General features: G+C 31.9%; 4 protein-coding genes across 5 annotated transcripts; 1 reads left to right on the top strand and 3 right to left on the bottom strand.

Annotated features, from left to right (window-relative positions):
• Nucleotides 1-1952: 1952 nt before the first annotated feature.
• Nucleotides 1953-5171, bottom strand: LOC100798402 (protein PLANT CADMIUM RESISTANCE 10). Its single transcript, XM_014768330.3, has 5 exons — nucleotides 4684-5171; nucleotides 4032-4095; nucleotides 3697-3861; nucleotides 2756-2821; nucleotides 1953-2579 (listed from the first exon to the last, which is right to left on the bottom strand). The coding sequence occupies exons 1-5, from the start codon at nucleotides 4914-4916 to the stop codon at nucleotides 2391-2393; spliced, it is 717 nt and encodes a 238-aa protein (XP_014623816.1). The 5' UTR covers nucleotides 4917-5171; the 3' UTR covers nucleotides 1953-2390.
• Nucleotides 5172-7816: 2645 nt separating this feature from the next.
• LOC100806356 (E3 ubiquitin-protein ligase CSU1) lies at nucleotides 7817-10502 on the bottom strand. Its single transcript, XM_003545761.5, has 2 exons — nucleotides 10139-10502; nucleotides 7817-8706 (listed from the first exon to the last, which is right to left on the bottom strand). The coding sequence occupies exons 1-2, from the start codon at nucleotides 10375-10377 to the stop codon at nucleotides 8031-8033; spliced, it is 915 nt and encodes a 304-aa protein (XP_003545809.1). The 5' UTR covers nucleotides 10378-10502; the 3' UTR covers nucleotides 7817-8030.
• Nucleotides 10503-13155: 2653 nt separating this feature from the next.
• Nucleotides 13156-14177, bottom strand: LOC100805832 (B-box domain protein 31). Of its 2 annotated transcripts, none has more exons than XM_041009928.1 (2): nucleotides 13370-14177; nucleotides 13156-13311 (listed from the first exon to the last, which is right to left on the bottom strand). In XM_041009928.1, exon 1 carries the CDS (start codon nucleotides 13896-13898, stop codon nucleotides 13440-13442), a length of 459 nt encoding a protein of 152 aa, XP_040865862.1. In that variant the 5' UTR covers nucleotides 13899-14177; the 3' UTR covers nucleotides 13156-13311; nucleotides 13370-13439. The 2 variants fall into 2 exon arrangements, with proteins under 2 accessions (XP_040865862.1, XP_040865861.1); XM_041009927.1 differs by having other exon boundaries at nucleotides 13156-13317; nucleotides 13376-14177.
• A 4906-nt stretch (nucleotides 14178-19083) lies between these two features.
• Nucleotides 19084-22890, top strand: LOC100803170 (OVARIAN TUMOR DOMAIN-containing deubiquitinating enzyme 1). Its single transcript, XM_014768245.2, has 10 exons — nucleotides 19084-19234; nucleotides 19347-19394; nucleotides 19648-19894; nucleotides 20191-20256; nucleotides 20362-20445; nucleotides 20589-20711; nucleotides 21770-21822; nucleotides 21990-22039; nucleotides 22115-22215; nucleotides 22398-22890. Exons 3-10 carry the CDS (start codon nucleotides 19730-19732, stop codon nucleotides 22659-22661), a joined length of 906 nt encoding a protein of 301 aa, XP_014623731.1. The 5' UTR covers nucleotides 19084-19234; nucleotides 19347-19394; nucleotides 19648-19729; the 3' UTR covers nucleotides 22662-22890.
• Nucleotides 22891-23418: the final 528 nt, after the last annotated feature.

Below are 23418 nucleotides of genomic sequence, written 5' to 3'. Positions count from 1 at the left end.
TACTTTGGTGTTTCTTTTTGTCCTTTTCGTTTAAAATCTCTATTATGCATTGAGTTGCTAGTTGATTTTTAATTATTTTTTTACGGTAAAAAAATTGCTAAAAATACTTAGTTTAAGTGTTTTAAATGTATTAAATCATTTTTGCCAGATATAAATTGCCAAAAATTGCTTAAGTGAGATCTCAAAACTTCAATAAGATTTAAATCCTAAATATAGACTTTGACTTCAAAAAGATTTATTATTCTTTTGATTCAAATTTATCTGAACCAAACAAATCATTCATTATTGTTCTGTTCCTTCGATCGTTCAATCCTAAATATAGACTTTGAGTTTCAACACCACAATGCGGTCACCGTTGCAAAAGAAACGTCCAAAACATTTACTCCAACAACGTGGTCAGTTATAACATTGTTTCCCCACTGCTGCTACGTCGGGTCCCATAATGCGTCTTCAGGGTTAGATTTATTGCATGATTAGATTTCGGTTTAAAATAAGGCTTACAATTTTTAAATAAATCTAATGATTCACAAACTCAATTAATTGTAAAAGAAAGAATCAAAATATTTTTACAAATTTCATTTTTCTCCAAACATACGCTTAGTGTGCAAGAGCCATTTTGTGGCCTTAAAATTAAAATAGCTTAAAAGTCATATCAAATTCACTAAAAAAAAAATACATAAAAATAGACTTTAAAATTACAAATATAAATTAATGAAGTTTTAAAATAAATAAATATCGTTTTAATTCTTGAATTTATCAAAGAACGGTTATTTCAGTCTTTAAAATTACATAATAATAATTGAGTCGACTAAAATTATCACTCTTAGATGTGTTTGGTCCATCTTATTTTTAGTTTAAAAGTTATTTTTAAGTTAAAATTAAATTTAAAAATAAGAACTTAAAAAAAATAACAAAGTTGTTAGTCATTTTTGTTTTTTCTTTAGCTTAGAAGCTCCTTTCCCAAGTTAGAAGTTGTTTGATAAAAATTTAAAATTTTTAATTTTCTTTAAAAATAATTACCTCACCCAACGAGAAAGTATATTCATAAAATGAAAAAGTTGTGAAAATTTAATTTATCATATAAAATTATTTTAATGATAATAAAAAATAAAATATTTAAATTATAATTTTTAAATATGTAGAAAATTAGTTTAATTAATATTTTTAGGCCAAAAATAATTTATTGCATGTAATATTAACTGAATAAATTTAGATATTAATTACAAAATATATAAATGTTTAAAAACATTGATGCTGTTTGGAAAAAATATGAATGAAGTTATGATATATATATGTATATATATATATTAAAATAACGTTATTAATTATTATTATATACTTGTATAGCAGGGTCTATTGTCATTAAAGAACTTGCAAAGATCGGATTGTTTAAAAATTAAAATGTGGGTGTATCTATGAAAGAATTGTAATTCGTAGAATTGATAACCGGATTCTTGTACCAGTCAAGGATCAAAGTGTGGTTTTAAAAAAAAGCTCCAGATAAGTAAAAAAATGCTCCTCAAGATAGCTTTTTTTAAAGCTCCTTAATTAATATTTGTGTTCTTCCTAATTAAGTAGCTTATATATTTTTCATGAACTTATTTTAAAATCAGTTTGGCCCAACTTCTCCTTTTAAAAACGAAATAAATTGTTACTTGTAGAGTAAAAGTTCTTTTAAACTTTTCCAGTGTGTTTAACATGCAGATGACGTGCACTTCAATACAAATCCAAACAAAATAAATACAAAAACAAAAGTCTTAATCCGTTAACAAAATTACTTTTACCTTAAATATAACTTTACAATAAATTTCCAAACATGCTCTAAATCCCAACAAGCACTTTGCTTTTATTAATAGATGTAAATGTAAATATTAACATACATTTATATTCTCTTTGGTGTGCCTTCGCGTTATGGTCATAAAGGAATGGTCCTCATATCTTAAGCCTTGTAATATCTCAATAAAAGTCGATTAAAGTTTGATGAAAGAGCACGGTTCACTATAATACACAATTACGATGGCATTCTTCCCACACTATAATCAAACTATACTACAGGGGTTTCGTAAAAATAAGACCCCGCTAGTTGAGAATGGCATACCCTGCATGCACATTTGCAAACTAACACACTAACATCTTCCCCCGGAATAATTTTACAATTAACATAGTTAAGCATTCCTATTTCCTAGAGGGATCATCATCACACAACGGCTTGTGTCCCCGTGACTATTATCACCTTGTCCTAGTCTGAACCTGTGTTCCAGCCTCCATTACATTCATCTCTTAGCCATGAAACTTGATGAGAGCTTGGAATGAAATATGCACTGCAGATACTAGGGATAGAATTCAGAAGATGAAGAGCCATTGTTTCAAAGCTTTCCCACTACCTTGACTCAAGATCCATTGCTAACATCTGTGCTCTTTTCCATGCAATTTTCATCAGTAGACTTGATGGACACAATAGAAGGAGGACGTAACTCATAGAGAGCTTTATTTTCTCTAATGTCACCTATACATATTATGTCACCCCGACCATGCCATGTGCCGTTTTGAACATTGTTAATCTCAAGTGTTCTTGACTCCTGGAATATATATTACAAAGATACAAATATTCAACATAATAAATAACTCTGATTATAAATATGTACCACTTTGGTTATGATCACCACTAATATGATATTATCAACAGCTTTATTTCAGAATACAGTTAAATCAATCAACATAACCATAGTTACAAAAGAGAGAAATTTGAAATGACCTGACATAATGTACAACAAGGACAGACAAAATGGTAAATGCAATCGTCCAACGAACTATCACTACCCTGAAAAAATACCAACCGATAGCATGTAAGATATACAAACACAACCAAAATTTATCAAAGTTAGTCAACATACATAAACAGACAAATAAAAGCACATGACCGATAAAAATAAACATGCATTACGGTCCACAGATTAGAAAGTCAGTCGCTCAAAGTATCAATTTTAGACATTCATGTCCTGACACATCCACATGCAGGAAAAATGCAAAATAAAATTTGCCACAATAGTCTAAGTCAAATATGAACTACAAAAGGATAAAGGAGACAACAAAATAGATTTGTCATTTGATCACACATTAGAGAGGCCCTCATAGAGTCAAACTAAAGTGAATACGCTGTTAGCCATCAAGATAAATAAATGATCCCATCCAGCTCAAAATGTTGTCAAATCATATCTAGCCTTTTAACATGATAAATTGTCGTTCAAGTCAGCAGCTTATATGCAATGTGATAAAAATTTATATAATTACATTTGCAGGAAGCCACAGAACATGGTATTCTCCCAAGTGTGCTATCCTTAAACAGACAAATTAAAACTACACATTCCATTCTCCAGTCCATCTATGTGAATAGTCATATTTACACTAGAGTCAGTATTAATGCTCCATTATGAATAATTTATGTTACAAATATTTGGAGAATATGTATAATGTGTAATGCAACATTATCTTTACTAGTTTTGTAGACAAAGAAAACATGATGGAAAAAGCTCCTATAAAGTGAGATTGTCTCCACAAAGTCTAAAATGAGCAAGGATAATCCGCCTTAAATTTTAGAGGGTTAAGATCAAGATACACATAAAATCTTAAAATTAAATGAAGGGTTGATACATCCTTACTAATAAACAATTACAGTACAGGAAGAAAAAATCTCACCTTGATGTTGAATTTCTTTCGCATACGAGTTCGGTAGAATCCTAGATATGCTCCAACAACAATGATGAGTGCAACTGCTGGGTATAGGAAGTAGTGAGTCCTCGTGATAGTATAGGCAATGAAAGTAACAAAGGCACCGATAGCAAGGAGAAAATAAACTATAGCCTGCAATATAAAACATGGAAATTTAAACTTCAGAGAACTATACCAAAAACTAAAAGAAAAACTGATACAGGAATTCCCAATTCTAGAAGTGTTTCCCCTTTTGTGGGAGTTATGATTTTAACACTTTAAGCAACATATGCTCTTCAAATTTCCAAGAACTCCAAATATACCTGAATGTAGCAAGAACCAAAACCAGCTAGCTTCATGTTCTTCCCAAATCGGTAGCAAGGACAACTGGAACACAAAATGAGCTACTATTTACACACATGATATACCATAACAAGTCCTTGTAAATGACCACAAAGCCTCAGCACGTTATCAATGTTTGTGTGTAATTTCAGTTTAATTAGTCTTTCATTGGCCAGAAAGGCATTCACATCAATACATGTATAAATGAGTAGGCAAAGTGGCCAGACATATAATTGAGCAGGCGAAACTAATTGAACTAACTTAATCTGTCAGAACCCAACCAAATATATTAGTAACTCAAAAATAATAACTATCAATGTCACAAATCCAACCATAATTCATATTCCTTACATAGTTATATTTGGAACCTAATGACCAAAAAGAACATCTTACAGAACTAAAATTATAACCTCATAATGATTTCAACCGGAAATGATGGATGAATAATTACAATAACCGAACTATTCCCCCTCATTCCTTTCAAAATTAGCCTTTAGCTTTAGACAACAACTAACGCTATCTATCGTCGTCCAAAACATTTATTTTTCTAAAAACACAACTTCACATCTACAGAATATCAAATAACATCTCAAAACACAATTTTACTTAAAAAATAACATCATTAAACCTTACAACGCAGATTCAAAAGCGATGCGGCGATCATCAAAGCAATCGAGGAGTTCACCCTCCCACATCCTCAAAACCCCACCTTGTTGTTCCTCATCCCCACCCCCAAGCTTTCCCCAACTCCCATGTGCACTTTGCAACGCCACAGAGGAACAAAGCATGTCAAAATCTAAAACAGGCATACCCTCCAAAAGCCTCTCATTCTCTCCCACCCTCTCCTGCTTCTCCAAATCCCCCATTGCCCCAAAACAAAGCTTACCCCTTTCTCTTATCTTTCTCCCGAAAGATCCCTGCTTTTTAATGAAACCCTCCTTTTCCAAGGACACCCTTTACGATTTCGCTTTATGGGGTTTCAGCAAAAAGAAGAAAGAATAACTTCTTTTTTTCTCTAAAAAAAAAAAAACACAAGGACAGTGAGAAATGAGAATTGAGGATTCTTCTGTTGTGTTGGCTTTGTGCGTAGGTTATGTAATGAAAGCAAGCAAGTGGGACGATGTTAGTTTGTTGGGCGATAATAATAATATAATAATACCAACAGTGTGATCCCTGGGTTGGCGTGTGGGACCCATAACCCTAAAAGTGTCTCAATTTGGATGTCACGGGAATATAGCTATGATTTTATTTTTCCCATGCTAATTAGGATTACTTAACAGCCTACTAATTTTGATTTTGGTTCTTTTCAATTCGGGTAATTTTGCTAATAATAAACGTGATCTTGATAAGATCGGAATCAAAGATGTCAAACGCACATGCCGCATGCCAAAATTAACTTCTCCACTGAGACTTGCACTATGAGAAGAGTCAAAAGCTGAAATTGGAGAAAGAGGACAAGGTCTTTTACAAGTTGAATTATAAAAAGATACTCTTAACCATTCTCTTGAGAGTATTAGTTAAAATATATATATAAATAATATAATTTTCTGACTTTCAATAAAAATATTATCTTAACCGTCGACTCGTGGCAACCACTGAACAGTTTATATAATATATATAGATTACAATTCAATGGTTTAAATTGAATGGGCCCAATATGAAGCTAATTTTACTGTCAAAGTAGGTACTTGCGTTTTCTAATTATAGGTTTTGACTGCTAATTGGAATATAGTAATGACAATAGAGATCATTAGAATAAAAAAAATTAATTAGATATCTTTCTTTTAAAAGTTGAAATGTTGTTATATTAAAAAAGGGCTAAAAGTTGATCGGGAGGCTATAACTATAATAATTGTACTAGTGTATTACAGAATTTGAAAAGTTAAATATAACTGTTTGTTCTGACCAAATTTAACGTTAATTTAAAAGAGATTGTAAAGTTAATAATAACATTACCTAGATTTGAAATAATTAATATACCCAATTAACTGTTTATACAAACCCTTAAAAAAGACTGTGTTGTACAAATTGTAATTACAAGTTATGAATAAAAAAAATTGTAATTACAAATTTGGTTAAACAGTATCGCTAAATATTTGAATTGTCGTGATTTGTGACTATTTACAAAGTAACTAGTTGAAGGAACAAAATAGAGGATGGACAAAGGGGGGAAAATTTCTTAACAAAGAATATTTTTGCCTGTTTACAAATAACTGAAGCTTCCATCATATTTTTCCAATTTTTAAAATTAAAAAAAAATTGAAAAAATCAGTGTGCAAGTTTGCATCGTCTAAAACTTAAAAGGTTGGAAACTTACCTTCCATATCCATGTCATCTTTATATAAAGAAAGAGGTAGGGACAAAATATAATAAAAAAATAAAAAGGGCAAATATAAAAAGGATAGGATAAGTGATGAATTGTAGATATGAATAAAGAACACCGTGCCGTCTAGTGCCATTGCCCCCGAATACAAGCCAGATTCAGCTATATTTTGTGCCTTAGGAATTGAATGTTTGTTTTTTTTATATATATATATATATAAAAAGTGCCTTAGAAATTGAATGTTTTCCAAGAAAAAGTACGCGTGTAAAAAATTTAAAATGATTTATCCATGTAAAAAAATATGTAAAAAATAGGCAAAAGAGTATAAATATTAAAAATTGGAATAAACTATACTTTTATCGCCCAAAAAATTTTAAAATGTTTATTTAATTATATAAAAACATTATCATTTTAATTCTTATACGGAAAAACATGTTTTTAATCTTTAACGAAAGACTAAAATCACTATCTCTTTAAATAAAATATAAAGATTAAAAATATAATTTTTTATAAAAATTAAAATTAACACTTCAAAACATATTTTACCCTAAAAATAATGAATTGTTAGATCTACTATCCCTGTTAGATACTCGCGCTGAGACAAATTTGTCAGGACGTGACTATTGCGAGTCCTGGTCAGACCAAAATGGTAATTATAAGCAGTAATCAAAGTCAGTATTACTATTAAAAAACAAAAATATCCCAACAAAGTTGGGAAACAACTATCAATCAAAATTTTATAGCCGTCTCTCAATAATTTCAAGTTAACAAACCCCATAACCATGGTAGATGATTTCTCGCCCACCAACCTTCAGCGTTGACAGCCAGCATCTATGAAGCTTCACCGATACGATAAATTTTTTAAAATTAAAGATATAACATGTTTTGGATAAATTAATAAAAATTATAAATGTGAAATAGAATCCAATAATACTAGTGTTAAAATGTAGATGTTAGAGTGCTGTTAACACATTGTAAATATGAAAATTTTGTTTTAGCAAAATTTGTAAAAGCTTGCCAGAAAAAAAATAAACTTCCTCATCGAAAAAAGTCCAGAACTTGCCGAAAAAGAATTGTCATACTTGAAAAAGATGGAAGGAGTATGTTTTTATTTATGTCTTGAGAAGAGAAAAAGAATTGTGTTTTTATATATCTAAACCTTTTGTCTTTTATTTTAAAAATCATAAAGTTAAAATAATAATATTGAAAACAAATTCAAAAATAACTCAAGCCATCAGAGCCTTGTCTAGCCCTCTTTAGTCATATGGGAGCCATATTCCAATCATGTTCTACATTTTTCTTAAAAACAAAAAAAACAAAGAATTGGATACTTCTTGGATATATATCTGTGTCTACATTTTCATTTTTTTAAGTATCGGGACTTCATATGACAGCATCCTTTCACAACAAATAAGAATACGGCAGAGAATGCATCCATTTACATTAACATTGCCAATCGCTAGTCATTAATGGATCAAGCTGATTTTTCACGTTAAGTTTATCTCGGGTAAACAAAAAAAAGTAAAAATAAAATAAACGAAGTAGAACATCATATCATAGATAAGATAGATAATGATGTTTACCACGGTAACAAGGTAACTTCATCAAGAGAAGTTAAAGCACAATTTTCTTCTCCTGAAAGAACCTAAATAAAGCATCAAGTTTTCATTGCAGGTCTAACCAGCCCTAAACCACTACCGCTTCCCAAATGCTTGAAGTCTGTGGCTTCAAGATGATCTCCATGACCAGCAAAACCTGTCCCTCCCTTCTCCAAATTCACCAAATTTCTCTCTTTACACGCCTTGTTGCAAACAAGACAAACTTTATCAACAGCCATAAATCTGTCAGCACATTTCTTGCAAAAGACATGCCCACATGTACTAAGGGCCACAAGCGACATTGTGTTGGTGAGAGTAACTTTGCAGCTAGGGCAAATGTAGGTCTTGTCAAGAGCCTTGAATTTTTTCTGCTCACTAGTATCCTCAGTAAACTGCACAGGGAAAAGTGTCTTTAACTTCAGTTTCTCCTTGCCTTCCGGACAGATAGTACTTGTAGAAGGTGCATCTACTTTAACAGAAGCTTCTGGCGTAGCAGAAGGCAACCAAAATGCCTTCATTGTCCGAAGGGCTTCCTCCTCATAGGAAGTGACCTTCACACTGTTTGCCCCATGGAAACCATTCTTATCACGGCTATAAGTTTTGTCGCTGTATTGTGGTACAGCACCATGATTTTGTTGATCAAATGCATCAAGCTCTTTAGCCTTTTGTAACATCAACTTCTCTTCTTCCTCCTCTTTTTCTTGCTTCTGCTGAGCAGCATGGGCTGCAAGCTTCCTATTTTATTCACAACCACATTGTTAAGGTTCACAACATAACAGTCATTATATCCTATCTACACCAAGGAAAAACATATTATAAACAAAGACAATATAGATTTAAAAGTTCTGAGCAATCAGTGGAAGTTATTCAGCATAAGAACTCAAACCAGCAATCACGGAGAATAGCAACTTCTTCTTAATAGGACTGGTGAAATCATTTTCTTTATTATAAGAAAAATTACAAACGTTCAGCAATGGTTGATAGAATACATAAATTTTCAAGATAACCCCAGGCAACATCCAAAACAAAGTAGGGATCTTAAGGTACTAGAGAAAAAATATTAAGAAAATTCTCTGAATCATTATAATGTACTTATCAACATTGACGACAAAGGAAAGTTAAATCAAATAAGCCAATGGAAAAGCTCATGGACAAGTGGTAATGATGGTCAACTGGAAACAAAAATGCAAGTACGTGTAACAAAGTATTGAAGTTCAGTGGCACACAGAAATGGCCAATCATGATATGACATTTATCAAATAAACAGGAACCCAAGGTAAATGATATGTTTGTAACTTATGAGAGAAAGTAACAAATTTTTTTCTTGTTAGTTGATTTACTCAACTATGGAAGAATCCCCTCAATCATCATTTCATTAACAAACAGAAAAACCCATCTAAAATTGTGGATATCATCCTTTTTTCAGCACAATCCTGTAGTATCCTTTCAAAAGAACCCAACTAAATCCATATTCAGAGAGAGAAAGTTAAGGAATCAAATCCTATTGAACAAGTAAACTTATTAAACAAAAAGATAAAAATTGACTAAAACTTTCCATAAACCTAATTCCAAATTAGGTTCAAGGGTGTCCTGCTCAAAATTTGAAAAATAAATAGCTCTTTAAACTTGTTAATGTCATCATGCACATTAATTTCTATTATTCATATTTAATCATCATATAGCATACAAACATGAATATATATCCATTCTATATCCCAATAAGCACATGTATACATTATACAGTATGACATTTTTACTTAAAAAAAGTGGAGCTATTGCCACCACCAGGCATCGGGAAACCGGCCAGATTCCATAACCTAATTCCAAAATCATGAAAAAGGATATTCTTATTTGCCAAGTTTTTCTTAGGCTGTATCTATCAAATCAAGTCTCAACTCTTAAATTTCAAAGCGGACGCACAATTGAATAAAACCTTCAATCAGCAGTTTACATAAAGGATTGCTGAGACAGAGACGTGTAACATTAACAAACCAACATTCACAGGCATGGCATCACCTTTCAGTGCCTAGTAATAATTACGTATTCCCAATTTCTACACGTGAATCACTTCGACTTCAATCATAGGCTTTGCAATTTCAGACGCAGAATTTGAAACTCAATTAGCAGAATAAAAAAGGCATAAATGATGGAGAGAAAGTGTTGTTACCTTTGAATGTCTTTCTTCTGAGACAAGAGGCACTGGAGAATGCACTCTTTGCAAAAGAGATGGCCCTTCTGGCAGCTCATAGGGTCGATTAGGGATTTGAGGCAGAGAGAGCAAGCATCGAAGGGCTTAATGGAGTCCTTTCCCAACCTCTCCTTCTGGGTACCATAACCTAGTTTCCGCTTCTCGTCGTACGTGAAGAACGCGAGATCGTTGTTGTTCTTCGAGTGCCTCTGAGGCATCTTTTCCCACAATCACAAATGAAACCTCGAGAAATAACGATAGATAGGGTTTCAGGTCTTCGACTTCGCTTTCCTTCCGTCCACAAGAGACAACGACAAAGGAATGGGGGCCGTTAATGGGCTGGGCCTCTGTTTTCATGGATTTTTCCTTTTTCTTGACATATAGGGTCAAACAAAACAAGATAGCTTTGTTAGTTATTCTTTAACTTAAAATTTTAATTCTAGTTTTATATAAAGAAATATTTTGTATTTTCAATCTTTTTTAAAAAATGAACTAGAATTCAATGAATGTAGAATGATCTCTGGTCCATGTTTTGTTAAATTTGAAGCCAAAAAGTTCTTTAAATCACTATTTTAAAAGTCAAGTTAGTCTTAGTCAAGTTTCACATTAAATATTTGGTATATATCATAGGTATTATCCATGGGAGGCAATCATATTCAAATGCATACTTCAATTTGAGATTTCTGATTAAGTTAGACTAATTTTATACTAATTTATGTATGCATTTAATGATAATTTTACGTAAAATATATCATTTAAGTAGAGTTATAATTAAACTAAGCAAAAACAAAATTCAAACTCAACCCATACATTTTAAACTCAAACCCTAAAAAGAGTTTATCTATCAGGTTCCAATGTATTTTGAAAATTCTAATATAGGTTTCGTCAAAAAATAATTCTAATATAGGTAATGTGTGTTTGGAACCACCTCCTTCACTATTTAGATACGTACACATCAAGTTTAATGTTATTTAGAATAATTTTCCCGTTTTCTTTCATTTTGACTTGAAAATGTGCTCATACGTAAATTGATAAAGTTGTTCAAGACACAATAGTAGTCAATGCAACATTAGATAATTTTTAACAAAAATTTCGACTCAAACTTCCTTTAAAGTTTGACATTTTTTTATAATTTGATCAATCAAATTACATTTTTTATAATTTGTTAAACTTTCTACAAACATATTTCATTTTTTATTATAAAAAGTACTTTTTTAATTGATTAATCAAATTACATGATATTGCTCCTAAGAAGAAGAATAAAAAACTGTTCATACATCTTTTTCTTGGTGTGCGTGTACACATACGCACAACAAAATTGTCGTCTAGTGTACCCTGTGATTACCTCTGAAAGTTCGTCACTTTCATGAATCATGCTAACGGTTGAAACCCTCTAAAGGATTGCCAAGGTGATAATCAGACAAGCATAATAACGTCAAACTTATTTGTTTTTGAATTTTGGTGAGCAAGAAAATTATTTTAGATTGCCATCTTATTTTTTTGTTTTTCCTTTCGTTAATCTGAAACTGCCGAGGATTTGATATAATTTGCATAAGCTTTTCGGACTAACTTTTTTTAAATTGGTGATTTTTAACATACATATAAACTAATTTTAGTTTATTTTATTTTAATAATTTATTTTCCTATATTTGTAGGGAAAAAATCCAAATTAATATCCTCATGTTTCTATCGTTACGTAAAGAAAGCATTTGACCATCTTTGTTCAGAAAAGACATTCGACATTTGCGGGATACCAAAGTGAGAGTAGTGACTATAATTTCAAGATAAAGGATATATATATATATCCATGATGCAGAATAGTTTCCTCTTGTGGTTCATACATGTATACACATGGTACAATCAGAGACAAATCAGAAAAACCAACGGCTTTGGAGCAGAAAGAATCCAAGGAATAAGCACAGATAACTCATAAAGTATATCTCTCTTGTGTCCATGGTGGTAAATTTTGGCAAATTAAAAGCTTACACTGACAGCCACACATAGGTTCCTCTACCATTTCATTTTCACACACAGTCATTGCATTTGTAATTTCCTAACCCCCATCCCATGCCCCTATTGATTGATTCCTTCAAATCTCGTTTGCAAACTTGACATATTAGTTTAATTTAACATTCTTTGGGATTGTACTATCCATGTTCAACTTGGCACTTAAATTCTAAATTATGTTTATGGAAGGCACGTGAAGGTGTCGGATTTGCTTGGTCCCACTTCCTTATTCTCAGGTACAAAACTTAATAAGCCTTATATATTTTATACCGGTGAATCATATTAGAGATGGTTGTTGTTTCCGTTATTTATTTTTAATCTAAGACATGGTCTGCTTTGTGTTCGTACAAATCTATGTGAGGAACGATTTTATTTAATGCCAGGGGATCATCGTGTATGCTATTTTATAAAAATAAGAAAGGTTCTAGGCAATATCCTAGATCAGACAATTCTTCAGTCAGGGAAAATCACTGGTTAGAAATCAATTTTCCTCACATTTCGTGCTTGAAGGAGAGCTATGTTATCACATCAAACACAAGTTGAATGCATGAAATGTAATTAAACTACTATAATTAATTAACGAATTCTATTAATTAATGCAAGTGGGCAAAATCTTTGATTAGAACAGCAAGTTGAATGCTAACATGTTGTGAGGGGACTCAAATCTCACAAATCAAGCAATCAGATAAAACAAACGGAGAAGGAATGAAAGATTAACTCAAAAACTAGTGGTTCATGAATGAATGGATTTGGTATTTGGTAATAAGCACAAGAATCAAGGTTCATGAGCAACTAGAGACACTGGCATTATTCTTACCTTCTGTATTCAGCTATGTTGCATATTCTGATATTTGCCACATTAACAAACATATCGATGGCAGCATTTACTACAAGAGAAAGTGGATTCATAATTATTACCGCACAAAAACTAGCAACTGACTTGGTTACCTGTGGAAACGTAAAGAAAGAAAAAAAAAAAAACCTTGCAGTTGATCGAATATCTTAGTAACTTTATGAACAGACGTGACAAGTAAAAAATCCTCAAGATTAGAAAGGGAAAGAAAAAAGAACAGAGGAAGAAACCAGGACAAAATAGAACTTGGATATTGTTCCACATGTGTTGTTTACACTGTTCTTTAGTCGGAATTAGAGTTTTATATCGATAAATCTTGATTAGATTATCGAGATAAAACTCTAATTCTGATTAGAAAACAGCACAAAAAACACCTAAAAAACTGTATCTAAGTTTTTATCGATCACGATATTGGAAGCATTAATCGGAGCCACCTTCTTCAACATTAGAGAACCTGGTAGAACTAGTTGTAACACTATTTGAAGAAGTGGAAGCTGGGGGTGGTGGTGTAGATGTCCATGGAACAACTTGATTTTCTTCATCATCTTCAGACACACCACCATCATGGTTTTCTACATGATCCTCTCCCGTGCCATCATCATGATTGTCGTCGTGGTCCTCAACATGATTCTGTTGGCTGCAGGTCTCACTATTGTTGTTGACACAAGTGTTGCAAACGGACATGGTGGGTACAAACTTGGGTCCCGTGCCGTGCCAGGCCGTTAGTGATTGACAAACATGGCAGAGAAGAATCCTGGGATGTTTGGTGACGAGGAAGTTTGCACTGTGAACCTTAGCATCGCATTCCCAACAGAGGCTGGCTTGATCTGATTCACAGAACAACTTTGCGGGACTGTTACAGAGTTCACACTTCCTCATCTCAACCTTAAATTAAAGTGTGTTCTCTCTGTTGTTATGGCCACACCACAGGCTAGATACCATATATTAAATTCTGAACAAAAATATGGTGTAGGCCAGTTGCAAGTTGTTGTTATTGTTGTAACTGTAACTATTGAAATCCTTCCCTTGTTGTTGTCTTTCACAGATTTTTCTTTCTCGCTCTTAGGTGGAAAATTTTGCAGAGAGAAAAGAAAAGAAAAACCGTGTAGTCACTGTAGTGTAAACCCTGAAATTAGCCATTTAAAAATATAAAGTATTTCTCCCTGAATGATCGGAAATTAAAGAATCTTGAATGATGGCAACTTATAAGCTTATGTATCTGTAAAGTCAAATTAGTCCTAAAGATTAATTTAATTGATGGATTACATATTTAAAGACTAATTTATCGGTTACATAGACTTTTGGAGACCGTAATTATATTTAAAGACTAATATAATCACGTTGTATATTTTAGGAATTAATTTAATTGTTTACTCGAGAAAAAAATAAAGAAGTTGGTCACCCAGTTAGTTTTCAACACATTAATGATTCGCATTTCCAGTTTTAGTCATATGTTAGCATGCGTGTTTGAACTTTGAACTTGATGTAGTCAATTAAGTTTTTTAGGTGGATTTGGTCAAGGAAAATACAATGAGGTCATTAAGACAAATTTCAACCGGTACAGTACTTGAGACTTAAGAGTTGAAATTTCGTAATATATGGTATATGTATTTACGGAAAGTGGTTTTCGGACACACAAAAATTTGCTCAAATTTTTAAGTTAATTCTTTAATGGTTTAACCTAAAAGCAAAAAATAGTAAGGTCGCTTTCAATTTTATTGGTGCAGGTATGCAATAATTATGGCTATGATATGTTGGAGAAATTTTGGACTAATTTGCTTAAAATGCATGCACATGACAGAATATTGGATGGGATTTTCACAAATTGCAAATCCGACTAATTTTAGTCCTAACTAGTGCGAAACCCATTGACATAATGATTTTGATGCCATAAATTCCATAATATATGGCCAACTGTGGGGATTTAAATTTCTTAGATAAGTGGCTAACTCGCTAAGCACCACCCAGAGCATGCCACATCAGATGGCACTAATATAAATTTTAATTATCCTCATTGCTGACATTATGGAGCTTTAGGTGTTACTCTTTCTCAATGTGCGGTTGCTCCGTTGATGATAGTGTACGGATGCACTTAATTCTGTCCCTCCGAATGTGAACAGAAAAATTGCATAGGTACACACCATGACAACACTTAATGGCCAAATATTTAGCTTTGATTTTTAGGATGAAAAAAAAAACTTAACATAGCGCAGCCTCCGAATAGGACACGCGTCAATACAATGATCGGTGAATTCTGTGGGCTTCTGTGTGAGGTTTGCCTCAATTTTCTCTAGGAGTAGGTGGTTTTGGCACAGAGGTTGGCTATTTGGCATGTTCTCTGGTCGCATTGCACACACCATCTTTGTGCTTTTTGGATACGCCCGTTCAACAATATTCAATTCGAGCAAATTAGGAGTCATACATTATACTACTATAGGATTTTCGTCAAGAGGCTTGTGTCATGCTTGGGAACAATTAAAAGTTACTTTTAGACAAACATACTTTAAATATTCTCCTTAATGCGAATTTAAACATTCACTTTGAGATGACCAACAACATTTATGGTCATGTAAAAAACCTAAGTTGTTAGTAGATATGCCATTCTTAATACTCCTAGCTGTATATCAAACAAATTTGTTTTTTTTTTCTATTTAAGCCATGTTTGATAAAATTAGTTAAAAAGTTAAATTAAAAGGTTAACTGAAAATTAAAAATTTAATTTATTAAATTATAAGTGTTTGATAAAATTATCGAATAACTACTTAAAATAATAATTTATTTAATAAAATAATAAAATCTTGGTTTATTTAAAAAGGATAATAAAAAAAATAAAATAAATATATTAAAAATAAAAATAAAATAAAATATAAAAAATTAAAAACTACTTAAAATAATTATTTATAGGATATCTAAATAAGTTTTTCAATTAGTAAAATAAATAAATAATTAACTTAAATATATCTTGTTGATGATTTTTTTAAGTTGAAATATCTCACAAATATATCATCACTATCTTTTTTATTTTTTACTCAAAGGGGCTTATATCATTTCATTTATAAGAATAGAATTGATACAAACATATAAATAATCAAAAGAATCTAAACGCCATAGCAAAAGAGTGAGTGACTTGATTCAATTGCTTGGCGATGAAACTCACTGAGGAATTTGTGTCTACACTCCGATATTACTGGGTCCTTTTTCTATCGCCCAATCAATCACAACTAACATTGTAGAAGCTTCTACTTCTGGTGCATGAGTAGTACCAGCTTGGGTAGTGGTTAAAGCTGAGAGACAAAACCACCATTTGAGTTCCTGAGGACTAAACCCGTGCCAATGAGATTGCTGGTGTTGAATAGCGAAGCATGAAGCATCATCTACACTGTATTTAAGCATGTTCTCTGCTGGTTTGGTCCAACGCGCCAATGGAGCTGTTATTTGTTGGGGGCAGTTCTTTAAGGCATTTTATTTCGTCCCTCTTAGAAAAGCTTCATCCTCAAACTTTAAAATAATTGGAAATATGTTCATCCAAAAAACTTGAGATAATTGAAAATAGAAAAAAGAACTACTTAGTTAAAGAACAATTCTTTTAAGATCTAATAATTGTAACAAGTAAGTAATTTTATTTATTAGATTTCAAATAAATGAATGATAAAAATAAACTTGAAATAATTACATCCCTCGTCTTGGAATATATATTTAACTTCATATTCAAACTGATGTTGTCTTTGATATCAATTAAATTAATATGACAAAAAAAAACACTTATCATCATATATACCTGGAATTATCACATGAGCCAATTTGCCTCACTATGAGTTCATGTTGGGTTGATAAAAAATTGACTCACCAAGACTCTGTGCTTCACTTGGCATGAATTTGTAGTGAGCGGATTTGACTCGCTGGTAAAATATACACACAAACATACACATATTAGAAAAGAAAATAACATGTACATACATATATTGTAAGCTCGCAACGGGTTAACATGTTACATATTCTCTACTATTAAACCTTGCATGGTGACATTGACGGGTTGATTCCATTCACCTTATACCTTTTTTAAAAAATGATAAATTACCTTTTTATGTGCACACGGAAACTAATCTTTTATTTTTCAGTGTATTATTTTCCCTAGTGTGGACTTTTAATTATGACTTAAATTGTATTACTATAATTAGGTTTTCTACTTTTTAGATTTTAGATTTTTTATTGTTCCATATTTTTTTTAGATAAGTCAGCTCATATAACTTACCAATCACGACGAGTTAAATTTGATTGATTATTTCTTAACTCATCAAAGTATGTTAGGTTAAGTTGACTAACTTTTTAGTCAACATGTGATACAGTGATAGGAAAACTAAAGAGAGTGAAGTTGGCTCACTTGACTACTCTAATATTTATACCATAGGCTTGAACTACTAGCAGAGACACCACCCTTCACATATAACACTTTGCATCATACTCAAATCATTCCTTATACAAGGCATTGAAACTACTAGTAAACACTACAAGTTTTTGACAATATAAAATTGCTAAAAAATATAGATTTAAGAGACTATGGAAAAAATGTAAATCCTTAAAATTGCTAAAAAATGACTTTGAACTAATAATATTTTATCAGATGATCATTATATCATACTAATAGTTCATTGACAAGTCACATGATTCTCAACGATAATACTTGATGAGAAAAACTAAAATCAATGACGAATAAAAGTTGAGGAATGATGATTTGTAAAAAAAAATGTTGAGGAACAAAATTTGAAAAATTATTTAGAAAGTGAAAGTGAATTTTGTAAAAAGGTGAGAGACTAAAAACATAATTTATCTAACAGTTTAACATGTGGCTTGTGATGAATTAAAAACATATTTTATACAAAATATAATTTTTATTCTTTTTAATTATAAAAAGTCACTTTTTTTTATTTCTAATAGAAAAATGCCGCTCTATATTCATCTTAGCTTTTGTTTGAACAATTCCTTTCATCACTTTGTTTATACTTTGATAGCTTGAATATATTTGAGAACCTGATGATTAGTTTTTATTTTTTATCCTTACTAATTTTGTATTACATTAAATTCTTAATATATTAAAATTTTTATTTTAAATTTCTATTTTGAGTTAAATAATTAGGTGACATCTTTCATAACACTTATCAATATCTCTAAATTTTTCATGCAATACAACACTCATTTTTCTTCTCTACGTGGTTACGGCAATAGGTAACATTCAGAGAATATATAATCACTTAATTATAGCCCAGTGTGTTACATAAACAAAATCAAAAACTAGATTACTATATCACATTACATATCAAATCATAATAGAAAGTACCATATCAGATTACCATATCCAAACTAAATTCAGACAAATTTGTAGAACAAACATATTGATTAATAATTTGATAATTACGATTTATTGATTTTTAATCATACAGGTTAATAGTGTTTACTCATCTTCATCAAAATTGAAAGAAGATTAAAATCTCCTTAAATCAACTTAATTAATTGATTGTACAAGTTTTTTTTAGGGGAATTGATTGTACAAGTTAAATGCATAAATTACAATTACATAAGTTTCATTTCTCATGATCACTGGAAAATATGATAAATGATGTTAAAATAAAATAAAATATATAATAAATAATGTGATTAGAAAGAAAGAAAAAGACAAAAGATGTAAAAAAGAAGTAAATATCTACATTTTATTATATATTTTATCTCCTTTTTATATAATTTTAATCATAGAGACTTTATTTTTTATTTTTCTTTTATAAGATTCATAATAAATTATGAAATTGAAGACGTATGGTTAGAATTATATATGTTTCCAGGGCATAATTTACATTTTACAACTTTTAAAACCTTAAAAATTAACGAAATTATTTTATTTGAAATAAAACATAGTTTCAATCTAAATATTTTTCTCTTTGGTGTCTTGAAATATTAATTCTATTAAAAAATATTATCTCACTATTATCCGAAATTAAAATTCCTACAAAAAATATTTATGTACGATTAATTATAAATTATAGTAGTAAACATCTTGGAATTAATTAACCCGTCAGCGCCGTGCACTATAAAACAACAACGCCGTTGTGTTTCGTATCTGTTGGGAATTTAGGGATTTGCGTTTACTGATCTCAAGTCTTCCACCTCACTGTCGTAGCGTAGTGATTGTGGGGTTTCTCTTCTCAGTTCTCATCGTGACGATCGTAGGTTCCGTTAAACCTTCCCTATGTCGTGTTCTTCTTCTTTTTTTTTCATTTCTCAATGCGAAATGAAGCAGATTTTACTGTGGTTTCTTATTCTCTTTTTTATTTGCAGTTGCTGCTCCGAAAAAGGGTTTTCCTAACATCGCCCATTCAATTTCCGGTTAGTCTCTATTCAGTTTTCATACTTTGTATGTTAATGTTGCCGCCTGCGTCAATTTATCCATTTTGTGATGTGACAGAAAGAAACAATTGCTAGATTTTCATTCCCATTATATTCAATTTTTAATGTTGTTGCTGTAGTTTATAATCGCTAGGTTATTGTTGCCGCCTGGGTATGAGTTTACTTGAATCTCGTTAGTGAAATGTTAATTGTGTTTCAGAGACTAACATGAACAGATATTATTTTTTGGCAGGGCTGTTCAGTTCGTGAATAGACTGTTGTTTGTTCTAAAAAGTAGTGGATAGTAAAAATTATCGAACTTTTTTAAGAGAAAAATGCAGAGTAAAGAAGCAGTTGTGGAAGATGGGGAAATAAAGAGTGTGACTGCTGTAGGGTCTGAAATTGATGGGTGGACCAATTTTGGGGATGATGACATAATGCAACAGCAGTATACAATTCAGGCTGAGGAAGCCAAGAAGGTTCCATTTGTGGGTGACAAGGCAAGTCTTAGTGCATAACTCTTTGAAACTTCTCTCATTTATTATCTAGTGATTTAGGTTTAGTTGGTTTACCGGGTATAGTTCTAATAACTTCCCTCTCTTTGAAGATCTGAATTTGATCTATTTGAATATGAGCTTGAGGAAAGTACCACAATTCATTACATTGAAATTGCATTACTTTGTGTCCCCTATTGTTGTTCTTTTTATTCTCTGTGACTTCTTTTCTGGATGGAGGGGGTGGACTATAATTTCAATAATGAGTGTATGGACAATGATCTCATGTGACAAATTGGCAGGAACCACTGAGTAGCTTAGCTGCTGAATATAAATTAGGCAGTCCTATCTTGCTGGAGAAAATAAAGGTTTGCTAACCTCTAAGCTCTGTTTAATTTTTTGCTTTATTTTCTCCTTTCATGTTATCATGTTTGATTGTTTGTTGAGTTCTCTTCTTTTTCCCCTTAATGCAGGTGCTTGATGAGCAATATGCTGCCATTCGTCGTACTCGGGGAGATGGAAACTGCTTCTTTCGAAGCTTTATGTTTTCATATCTTGTATGTCTTAGTTTATCTAGCTTAAAAGCATATCCTTTAGTTACATTGGATGACTATTTTGGGGTCTATGGGGTATGAAATTAAATATTCCAATAATTTTGTTCAATGATTAGATTGTCATAAACTTTTTGTTTTTTTCTCAGGAGCATATTATGGAATGTCAAGACCAAGCAGAAATTGATCGTATCCAAGCCAATGTTGAAAAAAGTAGAAAGGCGCTGCAGACCTTGGGTTATGCAGACTTGACTTTTGAAGATTTTTTTGCGGTAACTTTTCTACTGCAATTCCTTATCCTTGTGGGATATAAATGCCTGCTTATTTATTAACATTTTAATATTCTCTTGGCAAAATGGACTACACCCCACTAACATTTGAAAAATACTTTTGATTGCCATTTTTTTTTACAATTTTTTATTACTATTTTTGGAAATAGGGATATTGCACTGTGTACGAACTAATCTCTCCTAAACATTGTGGTAGTTGAAAGTAGCTATCAAATACTTTTTATATCTACAAATTAAGTCCTTAAACAATGGGAAATGTTTGAATAGATTTTTCATCTTTTCAGTTTTAATTCCTTAACAGTCTTGTTAGTCGTATGAGAATTGGGTGATTACTTCTATTCATGTCTTCAGAATTAACCACATTATATGTTGGAATAAATTTGAGCTCATTTTTTCCCCAAAATTAAACTAAAATGAAGTAGATTGGCTTAATTATCATGTGATGGCTAGTTACCATCTTCGATAATCATCACTGCCTTTTCTTTATTCTTTTCTCTTTCCCTTTCAAATCACTGTGAGCTTGATATTGTATAAAATCATATATGAAAAAAATAAACCAACTTCAATAGAAGCTGCAAAGTCTGGGCCCTGAACAGATATGCCTATGGACCTGACAAAGTGCTTTACAGTTTACACAGATTGGAGCTATGGTCTGTTTTTTCATTTGTTGCACTGGATGTTATTCTCAACTTCTTGCTTTTCTTTTAAGTTATAATTTTCCAATGAATGAAAATTGACTAAAGAGGGAAATAAAAACTTCTGGTTCAAATAAATGGGGAAATCATACAATATGTTGTGTTCAGTCTATAGAAAAATTTCTACTGAGAGGAAGAATTTGGAAATATTTTTGGCATATTGTTCTTCTGTTTGTCTTGGTGAAACTGAAGTATAGTCAATGCCATAAATACATGTTTACTATTTTTAAGAAAATGGTTTGAAGTGGTGGTCTGGACCCTAGGAGGTTGTACTAATTCATCATCTAAGGATATATACATATAAATTTACTTCTGATTAATTCAACTGTTGTAAAAAAATTTCAGTTATTCCTTGAGCAGCTGGAATCTGTTATTCAAGGGAAAGAGACTTCCATAAGGTGTTAACTTTTTCCTTCACCAAGAATTTGCCTTGACAATCATGAACCAGAAGCATGATATGCATAATATTTAATTATCACAACTTGCTGTTTATCTAATTTTCTTATTCTTTTTCTATCTGCCCTGGGGTTTTATTTGAATGACCTTTTTATTAATATGATCACAGTCATGAAGAGCTTGTTCTTAGAAGCCGAGATCAGTCAATATCTGATTATGGTTAGTGACTTAAAACCCACCCTAAATGCCTTGATCTCGTTTCTTCCACATGTCCTGACAAATTTGTTTTGTCAGTCGTTATGTTCTTCAGATTTGTTACCTCTGCTGAAATACAAAAGCGTGCAGAATTTTTTGAACCATTCATACTGGGCTTAACTAATACAACAGTCGAGCAGGTTTGTTCAATGTCGAGAATTTTTATAATCCTTCCAAAAGTTGCTTGTTAGTTGTGAAGTTAATATCTGGCAAAATGAAAACAACCATTAGTTCTATTGTTGAAAAACTGTCCACGGTCTGTGTTTTGATTTTAGTACCATGTTATTTAATATCTGGCAATATCATGTTATTTATTTTTTAGTTTTGCAAATCATCTGTTGAACCAATGGGTGAAGAGAGCGACCACATGCACATTACTGCCCTTTCGGACGCATTGGGCATTCCAATCCGTGTTGTGTACCTTGACCGCAGCTCATGTGATACTGGCGGTGTCAGTGTAAATCATCATGATTTCATGCCAGTGGCTGGTGATCTCCCAAATGCTAGTTGCAGCTCTGAAAAGAACATTCCTTTCATCACGCTGCTATATCGTCCTGGTCACTATGATATCCTCTATACAAAATGATGACCTTTTTGGGGGGAAAAGACCTTTGTTTGTTACTTTTTTGGTGGTAGTGGGAGCCGCAACAGCTCTGCACTCAGAGCTGTTGCTGTAGGACATATGTGGTCTGTATCTTGTTAATGTTGAATGGTCAATTTTCTTGAACGTTACCTGTTTAGAAGAGATTGATCAACAAAGTACGTCAACATTAACGCACTAATAATTTAAAACTCAGTTTGATTTTGCTGCTTTACATGTTAGCCATGATTTCATTGTTCTCAATTTCTCTCCATCGGGGTTTAGTGACTAGTGTGATAGCATGGCTCCTTGTAGCTTCTGTAGAAAGAAGCACATGCATTATCTCACTCTGGCAGTTTCTGTTTTGCATGTGTGCTCATTTGTTACAATAATATTGAAAAAATAGTCTTTTTATCAATACCGTGTAGAAATTATGGATAATATGGCTCTTTGTGGACTATAGGGGACTTGTATAGTGAGAGGTAAATAGAATTAATCTTGACTTAATTATATATAGATGGTTAAGATTGTTTTATTTGAATCCAATCTTGACAAAAAAAAAAGGATTATAGAAAAGAGTCCACTTCAAACTAACGGAAAAGTGTGGTGAACTTTCAGTTATTTAAAACAGTCACCATAGTTCACAGAGGCATATACTTAGTGCATCCCTGCTCAAATGGGACTCTGGTCATTTGTTAACTTGTTAGTTTCATGTTCATCCAGCGTCCCAAACTCTCAGCCTCAACTTGATCATGCAGTGAAG

Source organism: Glycine max, chromosome 15 (assembly GCF_000004515.6).
Source record: "Glycine max cultivar Williams 82 chromosome 15, Glycine_max_v4.0, whole genome shotgun sequence".
In the NCBI taxonomy this organism is placed as follows: Eukaryota; Viridiplantae; Streptophyta; class Magnoliopsida; order Fabales; family Fabaceae; genus Glycine; species Glycine max.
The sequence above is the reverse complement of the archived record's forward strand: the minus strand, read 5'-3'. Positions and strand labels throughout refer to the sequence as shown.

Coding starts and splice junctions, on each gene's coding strand:
- LOC100805832 (XM_041009928.1), bottom strand. CDS start 13,898: ATGAGGAAGTGTGAACTCTGTAACAGTCCCGCAAAGTTGTTCTGTGAA.
- LOC100803170 (XM_014768245.2), top strand. CDS start 19,730: ATGCAGAGTAAAGAAGCAGTTGTGGAAGATGGGGAAATAAAGAGTGTG. Junction 20,257..20,361: donor TCTTGCTGGAGAAAATAAAG/GTTTGCTAACCT, acceptor CCCTTAATGCAG/GTGCTTGATGAGCAATATGC. Junction 22,040..22,114: donor TCAGTCAATATCTGATTATG/GTTAGTGACTTA, acceptor TTGTTTTGTCAG/TCGTTATGTTCTTCAGATTT.
- LOC100806356 (XM_003545761.5), bottom strand. CDS start 10,377: ATGCCTCAGAGGCACTCGAAGAACAACAACGATCTCGCGTTCTTCACG. Junction 8,707..10,138: donor CAGAAGAAAGACATTCAAAG/GTAACAACACTT, acceptor TGAATAAAATAG/GAAGCTTGCAGCCCATGCTG.
- LOC100798402 (XM_014768330.3), bottom strand. CDS start 4,916: ATGGGGGATTTGGAGAAGCAGGAGAGGGTGGGAGAGAATGAGAGGCTT. Junction 3,862..4,031: donor TTGGTTCTTGCTACATTCAG/GTATATTTGGAG, acceptor TTTATATTGCAG/GCTATAGTTTATTTTCTCCT. Junction 2,822..3,696: donor GAAAGAAATTCAACATCAAG/GTGAGATTTTTT, acceptor GTATTTTTTCAG/GGTAGTGATAGTTCGTTGGA.